General features: G+C 38.4%; 1 protein-coding gene across 5 annotated transcripts in view; it reads right to left on the minus strand.

The window, feature by feature from the left end:
* Positions 1-23,468, minus strand: part of ANO5 (anoctamin 5) — a 79,464-nt gene that overhangs the window by 41,037 nt on the left and 14,959 nt on the right. For 3 of the 5 annotated variants that reach the window (XM_060765789.2, XM_067462701.1, XM_060765782.2), the window contains exons 2-3: positions 10,459-10,529; positions 5,338-5,385 (exon numbers count right to left, since the gene is read on the minus strand). In XM_060765789.2, the coding sequence (XP_060621772.2) occupies positions 5,338-5,385; positions 10,459-10,529 (119 nt within the window). The remainder of the gene's footprint in view (positions 1-5,337; positions 5,386-10,458; positions 10,530-23,468) is intronic. The other 2 variants (XM_060765797.2, XM_060765807.2) reach the window with 1 other exon arrangement.

Here is a 23,468-nt window from a genome sequence, read left to right on the forward strand (position 1 = left end):
TGAATATCTATGCTTGCTCATAGCACAAATATGTGTCTTATCTATCCACATGGCCATAAAGAAAAAAACTGAACTATATAGACAGTTTTTGCTATCCATTTTGCAACATCTTTAGGGAGAAAAGGATATTTCAAGGGAGATTTCTCTTCTACATGGTTACGTCTCAGGTTTCTAGTAATGTGCTGTGTGCACACTAAATGTGCCTTCTAACTTGCAGGGCTAAGAAAAGATGTGAGTCTCACATTTCATTTTAAAATTTAGTTACCTCCAAAGGTGTCTAAAACAAGATTCAAGATTCTCCTTATTTATATATTCACTTCAGTGCAAAAAAAGCAAGCCAACTACCTCCTAACTGTTAGGTAGGTTGTTTACAAGGTTTCAGCACCTCATTCGAAGAAGAAGCTAATGGATTCCCTAATTCCAAAATAAACAGGGGGTTAGCCACCAATAACATGGCAAAGAAAAACAAATTCTGTCTATGGCTTCCACTGCCAAATGGTATTTACAGGTAAATAAGAAGACTTGATTTCTCATATATTTATTGGGTCTGTAAGAAATACATTCCATACAAACAAAAATATCCATAGGTATTGTTACACCAGTAGCATTCAAAATGCTACTGAGGTCAGTCTAGGGCCAAGGAAGCATATCTGATCAAGAAACATAAAAGTCTTGGAGATAGCAAGCAGTTACATTTTACAATGCCTGACTCAGAAGCATTCCAAATAATTACAAAATAAGATACAACAAAACATTAATTTAAGCATGTGAACACTGCAGTTCTATATGTCTATTCAAAAGGAAGTCCCAAAAATTTGCTTTATAGTGCTGAAGTTATGAGCTGAAGTTATGAGTTTTGTATGGGTCAAGAAAGTTACAAAGCAGAAATAAAAAGACTTGAAGAATATGAGGTTTTCACCAGCTCTAAGTGCCGGATACCACAGGGTTCACAATTTTATAAATGTGCAAAATCATATTGTAAAATTCAAACTTTCGAGACTCCAATTTTCTGCTTTAAGAAGCTGCATGGTGCAATTGGTTAAACCCTTGTGCTGACTGAATTGCTGATCTGAAGGTCGGCGGTTTGAATCCATGAGATGGGGTGAGCTTGTGTCTGTCAGCTCCAGCTTCCCATGTGGGGAAATGAGAGAAGCCCCCCACGGAATCTGGGCATCCCCTGGGCAACATCTCTGCAGATGGCCAATTCTCCCATACCAGAAGAGACTTGAAGTCTCTCAAGTCACTTCTGACACAATTTTTTAAAAAACCTCCTGTTTTGTTTGTAAATCTCATTTAAAATGTTCTGATGTGAACATAAGGCCTGACCATGAAATCTCAGTACCTTGAACAATGATTTGTCTCTCCATTTTTTGTCACAGAAACACATAACCATTTGCTCAATATTCACTGGTACAACATTTGGAGTATTCTGGGCAACTATACATATTGTTTCCAGATTCCTCACCTTGACCATCACAGAGCTGATCCAGGGACTCTACATGATAAGTGTTCAGTGTAGATGTGCCCTCAGATTGCTTCTTTCTTATTTTTATATTATTCATTTATGTTCTTTATCTCTCAATAATGAAACTCAAAGCAGCTAACAATATATTTACAAGTGATACAAAATAAAATCATTCAAAGGCATCAATAAATGTGTCAATATAAACATTATTTTCAAACATTAAATATTAAAATTCAATATAAGACCACACACAAACCTTAAAAATAGCACAACACATAATTAAAAACACAACCTAGTCAGTTTCTAAAATCCTGACAGCTTAGAAATGAAAGCAGATATAAAGCATTCTTCAGCCTTAAAAACCTTATTGTATAATAAAGCTCTCCTTGGTATAAATAAGAGATTTGCAAAATATTCCTGAAAGTGAATAAAACTAATATTCTTGGGATGAATCAGAATGTGCTAACCATTTCATCAAAAAACAGTAAGGTAAATATGATAAATGGATACGACAGTTTCTAATTTCCTTCTTTTTATAACTCTGTAGTAGGCATCGTTAGGTTCAGTTGGAATCTTTGTAATTTGGAATACATTTAGAAGGATTTGCTTTTTGAAGTGAATTCAAAGTTTTTAAGGAACCCAGAAGTCTGTTTGCCCTTCCAAAGCTTTTTCCCTGGCCTCGGCTCAAGCCTAGGAAGCCGTTTTAAACCAGAGTGGATGAATTTCCTTCCTCTCCTCTCCCCACACTTCTGTCTCAAGCCTGGGAAGTGTTTTAAACCAGAGTGGATGAATTTCCCCCCTTTCCCCTCCCCACACTTCTGCCTTAAGCCTGGGAAGCGTTTTGAACCAGAGTGGATGGATTTCCTCGCTCTCTTCTCCCCTTACTTCTATCTCAAGCCTGGGAAGCGTTTAAACCAGAGTGGATGAATTTTCTTCCTTTGCTTTCCCCCCTCCTCCTCCCGCTTCTGGAGTAAAACAACTACTTACAAAGTAAAGACCACCCATTGAAACAGGAAATAACACTTTGAAACAAGGAAGGATTCAGAAGTCTTGGAAGTTTCAAAAAGTTCTGAACCATTGTTTCAAACAAACAATGGTTCAAACAAACCTACTCTGTAGTATCACCTTGTATAACACCAGTTCCAAAAGTTGAGCCCTAATATGCTACTACTGTTGCTAGAATGTATCTCTATGCCTCCATTTTCCCTGCCTATAAGCAGAGGTACCTGATGGGTCCTTGTCACAATGGCAGCAAATCCACTCTCTATTTTACTGCCACTCCTCTTGCAGCTGATCCAATATGAACTAGTTTTTCATTAGTATTTGGCCTTCATAGGTTTGGCATTAGCAAACCTCTATTTTATGTAAAGGAAATTTTTTTTAAAAAAACTTCAGTCAACTGAAATACAGTATTTAGCATATAATTAAAAATACAACCAACATTTGTAAAGAAGTGCATTAAACAGCTGATGATGGGAATCACATCAAAAAAATAAATAAAGGAGCATCTGGTTCCTGCTTCGGTATTTTCCTCATTCACTAACTTTCTGCATGGCTGTCAAACAATAAGGACTACTGATGTATACATTTATTTACAGTCAATGACCAGCACCAAGAAATGTAGCAATGTCAGAATAAGAACATATACATTTAGGCATTAAGAAACAATGTCAAAAATAAAGTTAGAACCCAGTATTGAATATGATAGTTAAAACAGTATTAAACATGTATATGCTGAAATGACAATGGTAAAAACTGGAGTAAATATTAAAACCTTCTAAGATGTGACAGCATCTTGCGATGACAAGCTATTGCTGCTGCACAAAAGCTAGCAACTTTAGCAGTAATTTGGAGGTGTTGGTCAGCCAAAAGATAATCAACATAAAGCCTTACAGATCTCCCTGGTAAACTTTCTAAAAAAGGATTTATAAAAATTTTAAGAAGGTCTTGGTAAAAAAAGCAGTACAATAAAACGTCTAAGGATTACTTAGAACCTCACCAACCTCCCAGACCAAGAAGGGTTTTTCAATGACCCTGTCACTCCAACAAATTACTCACTCCACTCACTCAGGAGCTCCACAAGTCCCCCTTCACTTGCACAGCAAAAAAGGATGCCTATGGTACAAACTGGTCACCCAATGGTTCTTGAAATATGTCATCTTTTCTCATCCACCAGCATTAAAATATATTTTATTAGTGTTATCTCTAATGTTAAATCTAGTAAGACTCCACAAACACTGTCCCTACAGTATCACTTAATGCACCGAAAGGGATTCCCTCCTGGAAGTAGGTGTTGGGAAGTTGGGATGCTTCCATCCCAAGTATAGTGTGTGTTCGTGTGTATTCTGGAATCTCTACCCAGCAGATATGGACACTATATAGAAACACACCCAAAATTACATTTCTTCAAATAAGTGTCAGCACATTCTAAACAATTTTGCTTTGCTGTTGTTGTTGTGAAACAAAGGAATGGTTTAATTTTTTGACCATCTGGACCCAGCAAGCACACAGCCTTAATGAAAGCATGCATAACATCATTTAATATACTGAGTAATGCAGAAAGTGGAACACTGCATTTTCACATTAGGTTTACTCTACAGCCTTCCAGGGCCTTCCTAGACTTTCCTGTCTAATTATTTTTGTAAATATTTTTTTTCTCAAAAATTTACTGTTACTTTATCAAAAGTGTGGAATACATAATAAAATGGAAATATTCGTGAAAACAGAAATGTGCATTAGTTAAATCAACACCCAATACCAATATAAGAGGTCTCTTGTTACCTTTTATCATTTCATATCTGAGGCTATTGTTTCAGAACTCCACTAAATTTCTTGGAGATAAAGTGGGTCACAAACTGAATAAAGAACATTTCTAGAATCCATCCAAAGCCATTTACATAACCGTGAAAGAGAATCTAATTGGGATAAGTTTTATTCTGTTTGAACTAATTGCACATTCCTGCCAAATATTTAAAAAGTAAAATGTATCACTTTTGTTTACATTCTGTTTTCAAATTATGCCATTAACAATACCCCTCACCCAACATTTAGGCTTGTTCTTCCTGTGCAACATACAAGGAGAGGTCTATTAACCGTTCATATATTAAGGAGTGGCATGCAGACTGTCAGTGAACTAAAGATAAGCCTGATGTCAAAATGAGCAAAAATGTTTGTTAGAGATAAGAGAATAGGCCCAAACACAAAATAAAAAGTAACTCCATACCAAATCCAATAACTGAAGAAATGCTTTCCAGTTTTCATTACAAGGCAATTTATAAATATTTGTAACATTAGTATCACTATATTTACAATTGTCCATTTAATGGTTCCTATGTAACATTAATTAATGGAACACTTTAGAGAATTAAAATTTAGGCAACATTTAAAGAACATTTAAGAAACATTTTAAAGTTCAGTATGACCCCAGTATCTGTGGAACCAGTATCCACAGTTTCAATTTGTCTACATCTGACAAAAATGTCATCTCTAGGCATTTTCTATGTCTTTCAACACCTAGTATGGTATACCCGGGCTCAAAGTCCTTCAACACGAAGTCTGGGAACATATCTTCTGCAGATACAGGGGTCATACAGTATACCAGATGCCTGTTAGTTGAAATGCCAACACAATAACTCTTTACATCAAAATGTAATTTAAACGACAGCATACTCACTGAACCAATGAAAACTGGTAAAATAATATGCATGTTCCATTGATTCAGTGTGCCTATTTTTCCATCTATCTACTGGATACAAGCCAAAATATCTTAAGAAAACTGGAAAACACCTTTTTTTTATCTGCCCTTTGTCATACAGTAAGAGACACCACAATTCATGCAAGGATGCATAACCACTGCCACTTTTGCTGCTTACCCCTTGAAGTTCAGAGATGAGTAATGTAGTCTCTGTGGTACTTAGGCCCTGCCAGTAGCACCATGGGAAAGATACAATGCTGTTAGTGTTGATGCAAAAGCAGGAGGATGCTTAAAAAACCCCAGTCAGCAGCAACCATAAAGTTTTGTGTGTTTTATTTTCAGCTGTAGTAACATATATTTTCTTTAAGAGATTAGTAGAGATAGCTTCCCACAAACTGTCATAGCATTTTTTTTTACTTTTTCGCTATAAGTTTTCTGAAGGTTTCATGATCTAGAAAACTTGGAAGCACATTCCATGAAGTAAATCAGAAATCTGGTGTGTCTCCCAGGTAAAGGATATATTTGGCATGGGAAATGATTCAACATTTAATATAGAAGACAGAGACGTAGGATGAGGTGGCATCCATGTGGTAATGAAACATCACAAAACATGGTTCTGAACTGGCATCCCCAGGTGTACAATGGTGTCAAATGAAGAAATACAAAGACAAATGTTTATTGTATCTTTCATAAAGTTACGCCATGTGAACTAAGATGCATACATTAGATACATTAATTTCATTTAACTTACATTGGGGTGCACAATTAAGCTACAACACCGACAAGAAAACCCCAATGAAGTTCTTGGTGCACAAGTTAAACGAAAGTTAACGTTACCAGTTGGCAAGAAGTTTAAATACAAACATTCAAAAAATGATTGTCTTTTATTTAAATAAAAGGCAAAGATGTACAATATAATGAAGAGATTACAGAAGAACTGACAGTAACATGCAAAGAAGACATGGTGTGAGGTGAATGTACGGCAGTGTAGCAGAAATTGGCAAAACATGCTATTTACATCATGAATAATTCTTGAAATGTGCATTTGGGTAATGGCTTATAAATTATCATGAATAATTGTTCTCAATGAAATGGAATTAAAATCAATTGAAATTGAAAATACTTGCATTTTTATTTAGTCTAATTACAAATATGTTTGCTTTTTTACCATTACCAAAGTTCACTTAAAAAAGGAAACTTGAAGTAAAAACAACAACAACACATTGTGACTTTCTGATTACACATCGGATAACTCAGTAAGATTTCCAATGTTGGTTTGCTACTCACTTAAAACTTCAGAGATGAAACATTATCTGATCTATGCCTTTAACAAAAACAGAATCTGTTGTACTCTGGTCAGAATCCAATAAATGAAGAATAAAATAGATCCGTATATTCATGGCCTTGTATACATAGGTGAAATAAAACAAACTCACCTCAAACCCGCTGCTAGCTGTCCCCACAACATGCGGCCAACTCAACAGCCAAAGCGCTGCTTCTAGCTGTTAACCCGTAACAAGGAGAACCACAAGTTACCATAAGCTACTCTAGAGATTTCAGGAGTGAACCTGGTGTTTTTGATTTGTGAACAGCTGGATTGGACTGGATTCCAGTATTCACATGTTAAAGCTAGCAGAGCCTTGCGACCTCACAAGAAGTAATATGGCTAGTAAAGCTCTGCTAGGGAATTGCTTTTGGCTGGCAAACCTTTGGAAGCCCCAGTGCCCTGTTGGCTCGGCTAGACTCCATCTATTCTGCATCTATAGTGGAGCAGAGCATTCTGGAATATTTCAGCTGGGATAGTTGCAACCTTAGGCTTGTTTTGGAAAGATCAGCCATGCTTCTAAAGATAACAAGTTTACAAGCCACTTTCAGTAAAATACTGGGTTCAGCACACATCTCTAGTGGGATAGAGGTATATACTGGTTAAAATCAGAGGGCACTTTTACATACCTTCATCTCATAATCTCCTCAATATTGCCAAATTGTCCATGACTGGTAGGCACTGTTAAAGATACTGGTGAAACCCCTATTGTTGTTGCTCTATTCTATGATTTTCAAAGCAGAATGCTTCTACCATCCTGTTCTGTGCTGGGCAAGTGTAGGATTCATTTGACACTATGCTGGCACAGAATTCATACTTTCTACTGGCTTTTGGTAACACAGGGCAAGGCTGTATTAAGGTGGTCTTGTCCCGTGTTACTGCAAATCAGCCTCATGCAGTATTTGGATGCTGCAGGGCTGATCCTCATCTACACCAACCTAAGCGGTCAGTGAAGACTGGGCCTGCAGCTTATTTGCTGCTTTGCACTGATGACCAGTGTGCATCTTAAGGGACATGTTCAAGTCTTGAAATAGCAGCCCTTTGTTTTGCCATGATAATTTGTTGCCCTTGACTAAATATTAGTTCTGATCTGGCAAAGCATCAGGTCTGCAATTGCCACAGTGATCTGGCCATGGCTAGTAAAGAAGAGCCTTCAGTGGCATGTTGTCATGCCAATGTTGTCTAAGCAGTCCAGAACCCTCCACTACATGTTTTTGTCATTCACCTAGGCATAATGACCTGGGTTTGTTGAAGGGAAAGCACTGATTTTACAAGCCATTTTTGTTTAAGGACCATGCAGCACAACTCATGTGGTGTTACTATAATGTGGAATGCTATTTTGCCCTGGCAGTTATGGCAGGGGTGAAGGGGAAACTCTCAGTGCACTGATAGAGATTATTCAGAATGTCTTAATGTGATTGGGATATTTTATGCCATATCTGCACATTATTTTCTAGAAGTCTGAGCTTTGCATAGCCACTCAGGTTTACATGTCAGGTGCAGGTTATACATTACTTCTGAGAGAGTTGCAACAGGGATTGAGAGTCCTTTTCGTCAGCATGCTGGAGTACAGGAGCCAAGTAAATAAATATGTCTTATCCATGGCACATAGTGGAAAGAGAGAGAAGCAGGAATTCAGTGAATATCTATGGCACCCTTTGGGGCTCTGGAACTATCTCTTACATCATGTATCTAGGGGGTTGAAGAAGGAGACTTTCTTTGAGGTTGGCCTGAGGTTTGGACCCTCACTTTAAAGTCATACCACTTGGCAGCGGGATTCATGGCTTGGCTTTGTAGTTGTAGATCATCAGGGGAGCAGCCCAGCCTTTAGGGCCTCTTTGGTATTTTATCCAGGGGAGTTGGGGAAGAAATTAAGGTGAGATCACCTGCCTCAGTTGCTCTCACATAAGGTTGCTGACTACTTTTTTTGCAGCTCCCAAGGATTAAATGTTAAACAGGCTTAGAATTAAATAAAGTAGCTCCATTTTCAATCCAATCTCTGTGCCTGAACTTGGCTGATCAGCAAAAAGTATCTTAGAAGACATATAATTTCAACGTAATTAACAGAAAGGGAAGCTAAATTTATCTTCTATTGTTTTCAGCAAATCCAACAAAAAGAGATGAAAAATGTGATGGGAATTTGAATCAACAATGGCTGTATGATCTCATCCCATGAGACTACAAAGATGACATTGAATGGGTGGCATTTTTTATTCACATGTAACCAGGCTTCTGTGTATGTATCACTTACTAGACTAAGACCTTCGTGCATGAATTGAATTTGATATGTATCCAAATGGGCACTGAATTAAGGGTGTAATGTTTCCCAAGATCCATTTCTGTCTTTTGCAAAAGGCCAATGCTCTGTAACCCACTTCTCCTGTCTTCTGGTTTTCTTTGAGAATACTATAATTGATTTGAGAATTTCCTCATCCAGAGTTCTTTCCATCTTTTTCTACTCATAAACATAAGTGATGATGCATGTAAAAACCACTTCTACTTTGAGGTAATGGAAAGTACAGCTGTTATTTTAAGCTCCTGTACTCTTATTGAAAAGGCCATATAAGACAGTGTGCCTGAGAGACATTCTAATTAATGCTGAAAAATCCAGGCCTTCCCATAATTCACTCCCTTATATATGATTAAAAATTCCACAACTGCATATGCAGTTAAACTTGCACAAAGAAATTGTCCAGAGTACATGATACTATATCTTGAAATCTTTCCAAGTAATTTCCACACCACTTTTAAAATCATGTAATTATGGGCCCATTCAAACTGCCATTACATGGAGGCTTATTTTAATGTAAAGTAACGTGAAGACATTGTAATGCCTTCAGAGACGTTTCTTATAGCTTAAAATTCAATTTAATAAAGGCTATACAGCAAACCCAGAATCACAGAGCTGAAAGAGACCACTAGAGTCATCCACTGCCTTCCCAACAGCTGATGACCAAAGTGGGCTTAGATTATCTCCCAAATTGGCTATCTGAAAGAGGATTGTCACTAGTATAGATGTGGGTATGCTCTGCCAAGCAAAAACCCACCACTTGTGCATGCACAGGTGGCAAAATACTGTAGCATTTCTGTCATCAGTGATAACACAGCAATGCCCATCCCATAAAAGGACATTCCACTGACGGATCAGAATCAGCTTTGAATGTTCCAAAGTAACACTATCTCACAGGAGAGAACCCAGTATAGGCCCTTCACTTATGCCAGATTGGCATAGGAACATTTCCCTTCTTATGACTGAGAAGAGTATTTTGTGTGTTTGTTTTTTTAAAAACTCACAAAAACAAAAGCTGTCCTGTCCAATAATTTTCCACATTGGCTGGCACCAGTCATCAGGGTTGTTGATGAGGTCAGAGATCAAATTCATTGCTTACATCCACCAACCCAATTTAAGACAGCTCTGTAAATATCTAAAATAGTAGAGGAGCACCAACTTTCTGCTATTATTAAATAATATTTAAATGATTTTATATTAATAAAATTTAATAATATAAAAATATATGGTGAAAGCTACATGATAAATTTACAGTTACAAATAACGACACTACAAAAGACTAAAATACAAAAACACAAAAAAAATTAAACAGGGGAAAAAGCAACTACCTAGAGTTGATGCTTATAATTGATCAATTGATCTACTTTTGCAAATTTGCAAAACACTAAACATTATTTTACTCATAGGGTGAGAAAGTCATTGTTTTGTCGCATCACCATTAATGGAAGAAAGGGCACTACATTTATTTACAAATTGATATTTCAACAGGGTTTTTTTAAACACTGAAACCATTTTCAGAAACTTATACAACTGAAGTTTTTTGATGATACACAATTAATCAAATTTCTAAACATTGATATGCCTCCTCTGAGAGCTCTGCAATATTTTTCACAGTGTTATTTCAATTTAGTTTAGTTTTAAAACCACATTTTTGAACATAAATTATAACTGCAGCAAGTTCTTACCTCAGAGTTTCCAGGAAGTTCTGAATCTGTGCTTGATATATTTTCATATAAAGGTCCATTAGTTTCTTCTCCTGAACAGTACAGGAAAAAAAGATATGTTAATCTTCAGCACATGTTCTTTCTTTCTTTTTTTTTTTTAAATACTTTTGTTCATTAAAAAATAAAAACAATATTATGGAACCTTAAGGATCTAACTTTTTTTGTGTGGTCTCAGTCCATGAAATCTTGTATCACATTAAATATGTTGCCTTTAAAGTGTCACAAGACATCTTTGTTTTGCTCAACCTCTCCATGGGAAGATCTATTTAGCAAATTCAGATGTTTAATGATATTTATATAGTCCATAATATGCAGTAATTCTCAGGGTAGACAATGATGACGATGATGATGATACAATATTCACAAAACAGATTTTGTAACACCACTCAAATAATGACAGATAAAACAGTGGATTAAAATTCAACTCAGAACCTTAAAGGGCTTGAAAGTTACAGGATCAGTCACAAAGAATGTGTCAAAAACTTCTGGGAATATTTTTCAACTGGAGTATCACCACAAAGAAGGCCTGCTCCCAGTAGGCGCCTACCATGGTTCACTTCACCCTCAAAATATGGCAATATTAATGTTATTAGCAAAGCAGTCTTGCTTGAACTCGAGCTCTATTGTTTGCAGATTTTAGCTATTGCATTCTAATCCGCCAGAAATGAAAATCCACAAGACGCATTTTGCAAATGTGTAGAAGTGCATTAAAAAAGACAGTGTGCATCAAGCACAACAAAGGGGAACAAGAATATCCCACATCATAGGAAGCTATCTTATATGGAGTCAGATCCTTAGTTCAATAAGTATCCATGATATATGTCAATCTGTGGTAGCACTACAAGGATTAAAATCTTTCCCAGCCCCTCCCCTATTTTCTTCATGTCAGGAGCGACTTGAAAAACTGCAAATAGCTTCTGGTGTGAGAGAATAGGCTGTCTGCAATTATGTTGCTCAGGGGATGGCCAGGTGTTTTACCATCCTGTGGGAGGCTTCTCTCATGCCCCCGCATGAGAAGCTGGAGCTGATCTGCTCCCCAGATTCGAGCTGCTGACCTTCTGGTCAGCAATTCAGCTGGCACAAGGGTTTAACCCATTGCGCTGCCATGCAAGGTTGTAAATCTGTATGTAGAGTACTAGGTCTAACACTGAGCCTAAACATTGTTCCTAAATCTCAGGGGGGGGGGGGGATTATGCTGCTCTTCCTAGGAGCATATTCTGAAAATGCAACCAGTTTTGGATAATAAGGATCCAATGGATAATACTTCCTCAATTCTCAGTAAGCCAATACCTTAAATCAAGAAATAGCTTCCTACGATCTACAAAGATACTGGCAGGAACACCTCAGCAAGCAAGAGTCCAAAAGTGGCAGGTGAAAACCCAGAGCATTAATCCATCACTGATACCTGATGAGATATTCTTCTTAGGCACACATAAGACTGAGGGAATTAGAAGATGCTGAATAGACTGTGCTCTGGCACCACAAGGTGCAGAGACAATATTCAGAAATGTGGCTACGAAGTGGAGTCCATGACATGCGAGTGTGGAGAAGAGTAAACCACAGACAATTTAGTACAATGCAGCCTGAACCTTGCCACATGTATGATGGAGGACATTCTTACAATAACACCAGGGGCAGCTTCTGGTCAAAGCACATTTAGTATAATGCCAAGTTTTTAACTTTGTATTTTGAAATATATTAGAATTGTACCCTCAATTTGCTTCTGACATGATAAATAAATAGTACTCATCATATTAGCTAAATGAGAATACATAAAAGTCTACAAACAAACATTTTATATTCTGGGCATTTAGACACTCCAGTGTAATTGCATACCTCCAAATCTCATTAATATAAATAAAAAATCAAAACAACATCACACATTTAAATACTATATACACCATAATGTATATGTTGAGGCAAAATTGGGGTCAAAATTATGGATTTTGATATAACCTGTGAATAAGTCTTGAATCATTCTAAGGAGAGGGGAAAGTACCAGTGCTACCCCAGGGGTACTGGTACTGTCATTTTCATGCCCAGACATTCAAAATGGACTTTTGCCATTCTACTAAGAGAAAGGGATGGTTCTTTTTTGAAATATTAACTCCAATAAAGAAATATCTTCTTATTTCGAGGAGAGTGAGGTCCAGAGATTAGTCCATCCCTGGAGAACCTAAAAGAAGCACTAATATCATCTAATATTTCAGTATTCTTTTGAGGGGAACAAAGAGTCATCTTCACCATTTTCCCATCGAGGTATTACAAAACAAAAAATAAAAAATAAATGGTGAGGAGAGTACTTAGATTACAGTAATTACATTACATTGACCTGTGGCTAGGTCACCCAAAGTTTTTAGGGTCAGTTTTTGTCTAAAGTTTCTAGTCTTATACATGAGTTTATGCAGCAAGGGTATTACAAAAATTCATACAAGAATATGATGGTAACACTGTTTTTCTTTTTTGCCCTTTGTCCTGAGCTCAGAGTGTGCTGATGATTTTATCAGTTACCATATGACTTGAAGTGTTATATAATGGCAGTCATGACCTGATATCAAAACATAATTTTATTACCTGAATGAGGTAACTTATATTTCAAAATGATAAAATACATGAGAATATTGTATTTGTTTTTCAAAAATGATAAAACTCATAATGACATTAAGTTGCCTCTTAACAAGAAAGAAAATTACATATGAAATAACATATAAAATATGATGTTTGTGACTTGGACTAAATAATTCAACTACTTCAGAATAGTTGTTTTGCATACACAGATAATTCTGGACCTCAACTTGTGACAAACCTACTGGGTCTCAGCTTGTGACAAACTCAAAGGAATGGCAAAATGGGCTGACACAGAAAATACTTTAATAGTCTTATTTCACATTTCTCAATACATATAATGGGGGTGATCAATTTAAATCCCCGGTGGGATGTATGTACAAGACAGGTAAACAATTTCAGTGATGTAGAAGGCTTTTGTGGCCGTAATCACTGGGTTGCTGTGAGTTTTCTGGGCTATATGGCCATGTTCCAGAAGCATTCTCTCCTGACGTTTCACCCACATCTATGGCAGGCATCCTCAGAGATTGTGAGGTTTGTTGGAAATTAGGCAAGTGAGGTTTCTATATCTGTGGAATGTCCAGGGTAGGAGAAAGAGCTATTGCCTGTTTGAGGCAAGTGTGAATGTTGCAAATGGCCACCTTGATTAGCATTTAATGGCCTCGCAGCTTTAATGTCTGGCTGGCTCCTGCCTGGGAAAATCCATTCTTAGTGATCTTTTGCTCTGATGTAGATTTACTTGAGAAGAATTCATGTCAAGAATGTGAGTTTCCATTGTGCACTGTGTTTATTGTGTTGTAAAACAAATGGTTACAGAAATGAATTACGTTTCTAAGGGAAAGTGAGATCTACCTGGGGCAAAGGAATTAAAATTGCACTGAGAGAATACACAGTAATAAATCTAATTAAAACTAACCCTACCAAGGGACTTGTTCTCCTCAGTAGCAATGAACAAGTTATGCTGTGCTCCTTCATGAAATGTAATAAACACTAGGCTCGTGTGAATGTGGCAATAGGAGAAACAGCAACATGTTTCACCCCATTCACTCAGCTGAAAGGACATGTTTGGAAGCTTTTATTTCCATTTCAGATAAGCCACATTCAGTGAAGTCATGTGTAGAACACAGATTATGGCTGCGATCTTATCTACCATAAGTTGAAAGAAGGAAACTCCAAACTGACTTGTTTCCACCAACTGTTGTTTCTATTCACCTTCAAGTCAACACAATTTATGGGAACCCTTTCTTACTTGAAAAGATTTATGGCAAAAGCAGGCTTGACAATCTTCTAAGGATGAGCATGACTTGTTCAAGGTCATATAGTGAATTGCTATGGCTGAAGGGCGATCTGGACTTATGATTCCAACCGCACATATTGGCTCAGTGTCAGTGTACCATACTAAAGAAAAAATACAATTTAAGATTTCAATATTATGCTAAACTAAAGTTAAACATTTCAGCGAACTGAAATGGACCGAAATGGGCCACTTCACATCAGATGACCACCAGATCTACTACTACAGACAAGAAGAACACCGAAGAAATGGAGCCGCCTTCATAATGAATAAGAAAGTCGCTAAAGCAGTGCTTGGATACAACCCAAAAAATGATAGAATGCTCTCAATTCGAGTGCAAGGAAAGCCTTTCAACATTACAGTGATCCAAATATACTCTCCAACCACAGCTGCTGAAGAAGCAGAAATTGATCAGTTCTATGAGGATCTGCAGCACCTACTGGATAATACACCAAAAAGAGACATTATTTTCATTACAGCAGACTGGAATGCCAAGGTGGGAAGTCAAATGACAACTGGGATCACAGGCAAGCATGGTCTGGGAGAACAAAATGAATCAGGACACAGGCTGATAGAATTTTGCCAGGAAAACTCACTGTGTACAACAAACGCTCTCTTCCAAAACCTAAAATATGGCTTTATACATGAACTTCACCAGATGGTTAACACCAAAATCAGATCGACTACTTTGCAGTCAAAGATAGTGAACATCCATCTAGTCAGTGAAAACAAGACCTGGGGCTGACTGTAGTTCAGATCACGAACTTCTTATTGCTCAATTTAGAATCAAACTAAAGAGATCAGGGAAAACACACAGACCAGTTAGATATGATCTCACTAACATTTCTAGTGAATATGCAGTGGAAGTGAACAACAGATTTAAAGGACTAGATTTAGTAAATAGAGCCCCAGAAGAACTATGGACAGAAGTCTGTGATATTGTTCAGGAGACGACAACAAAGTACGTCTCAAAGAAAAAGAAAACCAAGAAGGCAAACTGGTTGTCTACTGAGACACTGGAATGAGCCCAGGAAAGGAGGAAAGCAAAAGGAAACAGTGATAGGGGGAGATATGCCCAATTAAATGCACAATTCCAGAGGTTAGCTAGAAGGGATAAGGAACTATTTTTAAACAAGCAATGCATGGAAGTGGAAGAAGACAACCGAATAGGAAGGACAAGCGACCTCTTCCAGAAAATTAGAAACATTGGAGGTAAACAAAGATGGCATAGACCTAACAGAAGCTGTAGAGGTCAAGAGAAGGTGGCGAGACTATACAGAGGATCTGTATAGGAAGGATAATAATATCGAGGATAGTTTTGACAGTGTGGTGAGTGAATTAGAACCAGACATCCTGAGGAGTGAGGTTGAATGGGCCTTAAAAAGCATTGCTAACAATAAAGCAGCAGGAGACGACAGGATCCCAGATGAGCTGTTTAAAATCTTGAAAGATGATGCTGTCAAGGTGATGCATGCCATATGCCAGCAAATATGGAAAACACAAGAATGGTCTTCGGATTGGAAAAAATCAACTTAAATCCCCATACCAAAAAGGGAAATGCTAAAGACTGCTCAAACGTTTGTACAATGGCCCTTATTTCTCATGCCAGTAAGGTAATGCTCAAGATCCTGCAAGGAAGACTCCAGCAATACATGGAGTGAGAGTTGCCAGATGTACAAGCTGGCTTTAGAAAAGGCAGAGGAACGAGAGACCAAATTGCCACTATCCACTGGATAATGGAGAAATGAAGGGAGTTTCAGAAAAAACATCTATTTCTGTTTTATTGACTATTCTAAAGCCTTTGACTGTGTGGATCATAATAAACTGTGGTAAGTTCTTGGTGGTATGTGCATACCAAATCACCTTGTCTCTCTCCTGAGGAATCTGTATAAGGACCAAGTAGCAACAGTCAGAAATGACCATGGAACAACAGACTGGTTCAAGATAGGGAAAGGCTTATGGCAGGGTTGTATACTCTCACCCAACCTATTCAACTTGTATGCAGAACACATCATGCGATATTTGGGGCTTGACGAATGCAGGGCTGGGGTAAAAATTGCTGGAAGAAACATTAACAATCTTAGATATGAAGATGACACCACTTCGATGGCCAAAAGTGAGGAGGAGCTGAGGAGTCTTCTAATCAATGTGAAAAAAGAAAGCGCAAAAGCTGGGTTGCAGCTAAAAATCGAAAAAACCAAGATCATGGCAACAAGAATGATTGACAACTAGGAAATACAGGGAGAAAATGTAGAGGCAGTGACAGACTTTGTATTTCTATGTGCAAAGATTACTGCAGACGCAGACTGCAGCCAGGAAATCAGGAGGCACTTACTTCTTGGGAGGAGAGGAACGTCCAATCTTGATAAAATAGTGAAGGGTACAGACATCACACTGGCAACGAAGATCTGCATAGTTAAAGCAATGGTATTCCCCATAGTCACCTACCGATGTGAGAACTGGACCTTAGGGAAAGCTGAGCGAAGGAACATAGATGCTTTTGAACTGTGGTGTTGGAGGAAAGTTCTGGGAGTGCCTTGTACCGCTAGAAGATCCAACCAGTCCATACTTCAGGAAATAAAGCCCAACTGCTCATTGGAGGGAAGGATAGTAGAGGCAAAAATGAAGTACTTTGGCCACATCATGAGAAGAAAGGAAAGCTTAGAGAAGACAATGATACTGGGGAAAATGGAAGGAAAAAGGAAGAGGAGCCTACCAAGGGCAAGATGGATGGATGACATCCTTGAAGTGACTGAATTGACCTTGAAGGAGCTGGGGATGGTGACGGCCATGGTCCATGAGGTCACGAAGAGTCGGAAACAACTGAACGTATGAATATCAACAACAAAAAAGTAAAACTAAAACATAAACTGAGTATTCGAGTCTCTTCACTTCTGCATTGGATGAAAAAGAAATACACAAGACTGAGTTGCATCAGTTGTAGAGCAGATGTAGATAAAACAGCTATAGACATAGCAGTTAAATAGATACAGGCCATCATTTGTATTTTGTAACTATCACACTTTTTATACTTCCCTCTCATAGCACAATCACATAAAGCTGATGTCACATTCTAGTATATTTTCCTTATTGTCCTCTTATTATATTCTTCATGGAGAAAATCATGTTGTCAAACTACTGATTTTTCACCAATCCTTCCTGCTTTTCACTGTAGAACAAGAGGTTAGGGGAATGCACTAGCCTTTTAAGAGACCTTGGAGCAGCGGTTCTCAACCTGGGGGTCGCGACCCCCAGGGGGGTCACTGGGCCATTTTCTGGGGGTCGCGAAGGGGCCTCGGTTGGCCCCGCCCCCTCAAAATGGCTGCCTTACACGAAACTTCCCTCGCCTAGATCGCGATCCCGCCGCCTGGCAGGAACGCAGGTTAGGCGAGGGAGGCTTCGTGTGGGGCCTAGCCTTGCACGAAGCCTCTCTCTTCTAGATCGCACCTCCTGCCACCCGGCGGGAGCGCAATCTAGGCGAGTGAGGCTTCGTGAAGGCCCCCTTGCGGCTTCACCAAATGGCAATGCCGCGAGGGAGCCGAGGGAGCCTTCGTGCGAGCCCTCCCTGGGCTCCCCCGCGCGCTTGCCAAATGGCAAGGCCATGGAGGAGCCCTAGGAGGGCTTGTGTGAAGGCTCCCTTGCGGCTTCACCAAATGGCGAAGCCGCAAGGGAGCCGAGGCAGCCTTTGCGCGAGCCCTCCCTGGGCTCCCCCCGCACGCTCGCCAAATGGCGAGGCCGTGGAGGAGCCCAAGGAGGGCTCGTGTAAAGGCTCCCTTGCGGCTTGATGGAGTTCAGAATGCTCTTTGATTGTAGGTGAACTATATATCCTAGCAACTACAACTCCCAAGTGTCAAAGTCTAATTTCCCCAAACTCTACCAGTGTTCACATTTGGGCAGATTGAGTATTCTTGCCAGGTTTGGCCCAGATCCATCATTGTTTGAGTCCACAGTGCTCGCCTGATGTAGGTGAGCTACAGCTCCAAAACCAAGGTCAATGGCCACCAAACCCTTCCAATATTTTCTGTTGGTTAAGGGATATCTGTGTGCCAAGTTTGTTTCAATTACATCGTTGGTGGAGTTCAGAATGGTCTTTGATTGAGTTGCTGAGCTTGTTGACCGAAAGGGTGCAGGTTCAAATCCAGGAAGCGGCATGAGCTTCCGCTGTCAGCCCCAGCTTCTGCCAACTTCTGCAGTTCAAAAACATGCAAATGTGAGTGGATCAATAGCTACTGCTCTGGTGGGAAGGTAACCATGCTTCCTGCAGTTATGCTGGCCACATGACCTTGGAGGTGTCTACGGACAACGTTGGCTCTTTGGCTTAGAAATGGAGATGAGCACCACACCCAAGTCAGACATGACTGGACATAATGTCAGGGGAAAACCTTTACCTACAACTCCCAAATGACAAAACCAACTCCCCCCCCCAACCCCACCAGTATTCAAATTTGGGTATATCTAGTAATTGTGCCAAATTTGGTTGGGGGGTCACCACAACATGAGGAACTGCATTAAGGGGTCACGGCATTAGGAAGGTTGAGAACCACTGCCTTGGAGCATTATAACACAAAGTGAAACCATTTTGCCCTCAAATCTCCTCTACTGAACAAGGGATCCATTTCCAGCATGTTTTTAGGGCCTTTGGGCTCTTTTTAAATAACAAGAACTGAGTGAAAGTCATTTGCTGTTTACTTCTTGGGTATTTTTTTTAAAAAAAAAATCTCCGGGGTTAATATGGCCCAAAGAACCCCAACACAGAGAAAATGCTCTGGCGGAACTGTTTCTATTTTTTTTATTTGTGGAGGCCTACAAAGTCCATTAACATGTCACGGAGGAGCTATAAGCAGTCTGCAGGCTGCATTTTGTCCACTCCTGTGTACATATAAACATTTTAAAAAGATAGTCCATTTCTTCAAGCTTATGAAACAGAAGTCACAAATGAAGTGTTCAGGAAAAAAGGTGGAGACCCTGCTCCAGAAGTTTCTAAAGTTTGAGTCCAAATAGCCACTAATGGGAGTATTGAGAATATTTGTTGCTGTTTCATGTCTTCAAGTTGTTTTCAAACTCTGATGACACTAAGACAAAATACTCTTGTTCCTAAAAATGCAACTGAGCTAACAAATGATGCACAATGTCTTCAAGTATTGCTGTGCCAGCAGAAGTCCTACTACATGGATGTGGTTTCAACATGTTGCAGCTCTGCAGTATTTCCAACTTTGATTTAGTTTCACTGATTTCTTTGCTTTGATCTTTGTTCAAGTTCCTCATTTGGGCCTTACATGCCTTCTTCAAGCAAATCTCCTAACTTCCTTAGAAAATTGCAAAATATAGTGAGTTACAATTGCCTTATGCTTCCAAAGGTAACCACATGTAGATGTTTACATACAAAGAAAAATATGACTCTAGCCCACATTTTCTTCAACCAAGCACATTCACTTGTAGTATATAACTATAAGAATTGACTTCATTAAAGGGATTGTTAGAATGTATCTCTTTTTATCTGAAGACAGCTGCCACTTATTAGTGCTATAAAAAGATCTTGCAATTATCCTTTACATCTCTCTTTTTAAAAATTCCTAATGTATTAAAACTATTTAAATGTTACATTTCCTTGAAAATCATTCAATATGTATCTTAGATATGCTGGAAAATGAGCAATCAATAAGGAAAAATAAAGAAAAGGTAATTCCATCAAATATGATAATAGTACTTTGTTAAATCATCCACTGGATATACAACCATAACAAGGCAAATGATTGCTGCTAACCTTAATGTGGCATTCAGGATTTCTTCTTCTGCATACCCATGTTTAGTTTATAGTTGCTGGCATGATACATGTCCAGCTTGTTCCAAATTTGCTAACTTTAGTCCTTCAGATCTTCTAACTGATAGTTAAGAAAGCCACTTTGGATAACATACCACAGATCACTATGTAATTTCAAAGTATAGAAAAATTAAAGGCCAAAGAAGTTAAATTTAGCTGTGCTGGGCTAGCCGACATACACCTCAACCGATTTCATGCTACATGGGCTTGTGAGACCTTGCCACATTCTTGGTATTTCTGAAATTTCCTAACAATCAGAACAACCCTGTTGAAAAAAGCTGTATCTCACTGCCATGCTATGGACCACACCTAACAATATGATGGCTTCTGAAGTAAATATTCTTTGGAGCACTTATCAGCACTAGATACCACCCTTATCAATTTCAGATAAGTAAGTATATCATGTGCTTTGCATGTTTCTTTCAAAATGTCTTTTTCTCAAATGCCCTTTGTCCCTAGAATAACTTTCAATAACACCTATTCAGCATACTGGGATTTAATCAACTGTTCAACAGATATCAAAAACCGATTTCTAACTACATCTACTTTCATTCAGTAAGTCAGAATGTGTCACTGTTATAACAGAAAATCCTCAAAAGGTGGCACTTTAAATGCTATAAAAATAAAGGGATAGATAAAAAAAACTTCAAATTATATGGGAAGGCTTTAACATCTTTGTAACATTTCCTCTTACAGTTTTGTTCTTGTGGTTGTTATTGTTCACTCACAAACACACTCTGGCATGTAGATAATTGGATACGTAATTCCCCATTCATTCAATGATCACAATGCGAAATTAATTTCAAGAATGGGAGTAGCTGAGAGGCCAAAACTGGTCACACCTGGAAGAACAAAGTAACTTTGGTTCAGAATATCCAAAACAACTTTCTCATAACTCATTCATTTCTGAACTTTCTATTCACTGCTGCTAGCAAAAGGACAATTGGCTGTAACTGTCCTCTTATCTGAGCATAGTAAAAACCTTCCAATTGAGCAGTGCTTCTGAGACACCAACGTGATATCTTAAGCAATTCTGGCTATAAGGAATGCATTCTAAGATCAGTTCAAATCCTGCTTATCTCATAAACTTAGAGGATGGCTTTAAGAAAACCATCTTTCAACTTGATTTTATGATCTCAAACGTGGGTGCAATAACTCTGATCAGGCATGTAACCGGAGGCGGGGGGGGGGGGGGCTTGGGGGGCTTCAGCTCCCGCCCCCCCCCCCCCAAATTCTCATGGTGGTCTGTGAAAAGGCCTTACTGGTACATTATTTAAACTGTTATGTTCATTCATATCATGATCTGATCACCATGCTCAATATATCTCATATGCATGGGGGTATTGGGGTAACGATACAAAAGGTTTGCTAGGGTAGACCCTCTTTTACTCAGACTCAGCCCCCCCCCCCCCCCGAATCAAAATCCTGGCTACGGGCCTGACTCTGATGTACACCATAAAAAGTTTTAAGGACCACAAAGATAATATATGACATGCTTCAATTAACCTCTACTTATTTTTATGTTCAAAATCATTTTCTCCATGGTTAAATGAATTTGCTATTGAAATGTGTTGTCAGTAAAGGGACATTTTCCTTACACGCAGACAATGCTTACATTTCAAATGGGCATCAAAGCCATGTCTATCACAAATGTTTAACCAGCTGTTCCATCTTGCAAATAAAGCATTAAAAGGAGCTGTCTATTACTAAAAAATGAAACACCCTTTAAGAGCTTAATTCAGCCATAGTAATCTGAAATTGAAACCCACAGGGTGACCTTGGACAAGTCACACACACCCCACCCCAAAACAAATCTTGCTAAGAAAACCTCGCAGGTTCACCTTAGGATCTCCATAAGTTGTAATTTAGACCACACATACATGTAATATCCTTCTTTCAGTTAAGACATTTTGCCCCCATATTGCCGTTTGATAGGACAATACAATTTTGTGTCTCACAAGTTATCATATGATTGCAACCAAACATAAATTGGATATTCTTGTATTTCTTTTTTGTGCACCTTAGTAATGTTACAAGAGAAATTAGAAATGTTTACTCAGGTCAATAGTGGGCATCTGATCATTTATTATACTCACTTGTAGAATGCTGTGTTTTTTGTTTTGTTAAGAAGCAACAGTATATTCTCTAGCAAACAGTCAGCATGCAGATGGGAAGATTGCTGCTGGGAATTAGCGCCATTATGAGCATGCGAAACAAGGACATCTCTGCTTAGTTATCATCCCAAGAGGGGTTAATTATTTCAGGAGAGATGTTCAACAAACTGAAAATGTACTTTCTTAAGTACTGACCTGGGAATTGGCATCTGACCTTATCTTACTGCCATTAAAAGGTTGTTATCTAAACAATGCATGCTAACACCAGCAGCAGCTTCTGAAGTCACACTAAGCTCTGATATACTGGTTTCTTCAGTTTGTACATGAATAAAATATGAATATAGTTCTAGAAGTGGAGGACTCAATGCCATAACCCTTTATTTTATTACCTATTTTGCTTTATTTGCTTTGTTATCTTTTAAAATTAATATTTACAAAAGCCACAGGTTTCCATACAAATAAATAGAATAATGGGTTCCATTGCCAATGCTCTGCCCTGAGAAGACTGAGATCAAACTACAACCTTTTCAAGGAACAATCCAGACTAATCTCGGAGGTACCTCTGACCTGCAGTATCAACAGAGAACTACACTTCAGGACTGCATTAACATTACTCCTTCATAACACAATCTTCCAACCTACAACAGGATATAACAGCAAACTACACCTCAAAAATGTTGTGTATTGCTTTCTCAGCTAGATTTGTCATTGTGTAGATAAAATAACAAACAGCTATATGTTATCAGGACATAATACAGAGAAATGAGATGGTTTCAAATTCGGAGGTAGATCAGGCAATGTTGCATTATTGTAGAGTGATATAATATACAATTTTAAATTACAAAGACTTACTAGAGAATGAGGCCAATTAAAATAACTTAGGAAAATCACTCTTGGCAAAGCACCCCTGGGAATTCCTTTCTATCTTCCCATTTCTACCACTGTCCTCGCAACTGCCCTTCAAGAAAAACATAGTATACCACACATTATCTTGTAATATTTAATTTCACACATATTTATTTAAAATCAGGACAGAAATATTTTCCAAGTAGCTTACAAGTAATACTGTTTATTTGTGGCTGGACCTACACAGCAAAATAAAGCACTTTGAAGTGCATTATATGGTCAGTGTAGATCCCATAAGATGCAGTTCAATCTACACTGACCATATAATGAA

The sequence above is a fragment of the Anolis sagrei genome, chromosome 1, assembly GCF_037176765.1.
Source record: "Anolis sagrei isolate rAnoSag1 chromosome 1, rAnoSag1.mat, whole genome shotgun sequence".
Lineage (NCBI taxonomy): Eukaryota > Metazoa > Chordata > Lepidosauria > Squamata > Dactyloidae > Anolis > Anolis sagrei.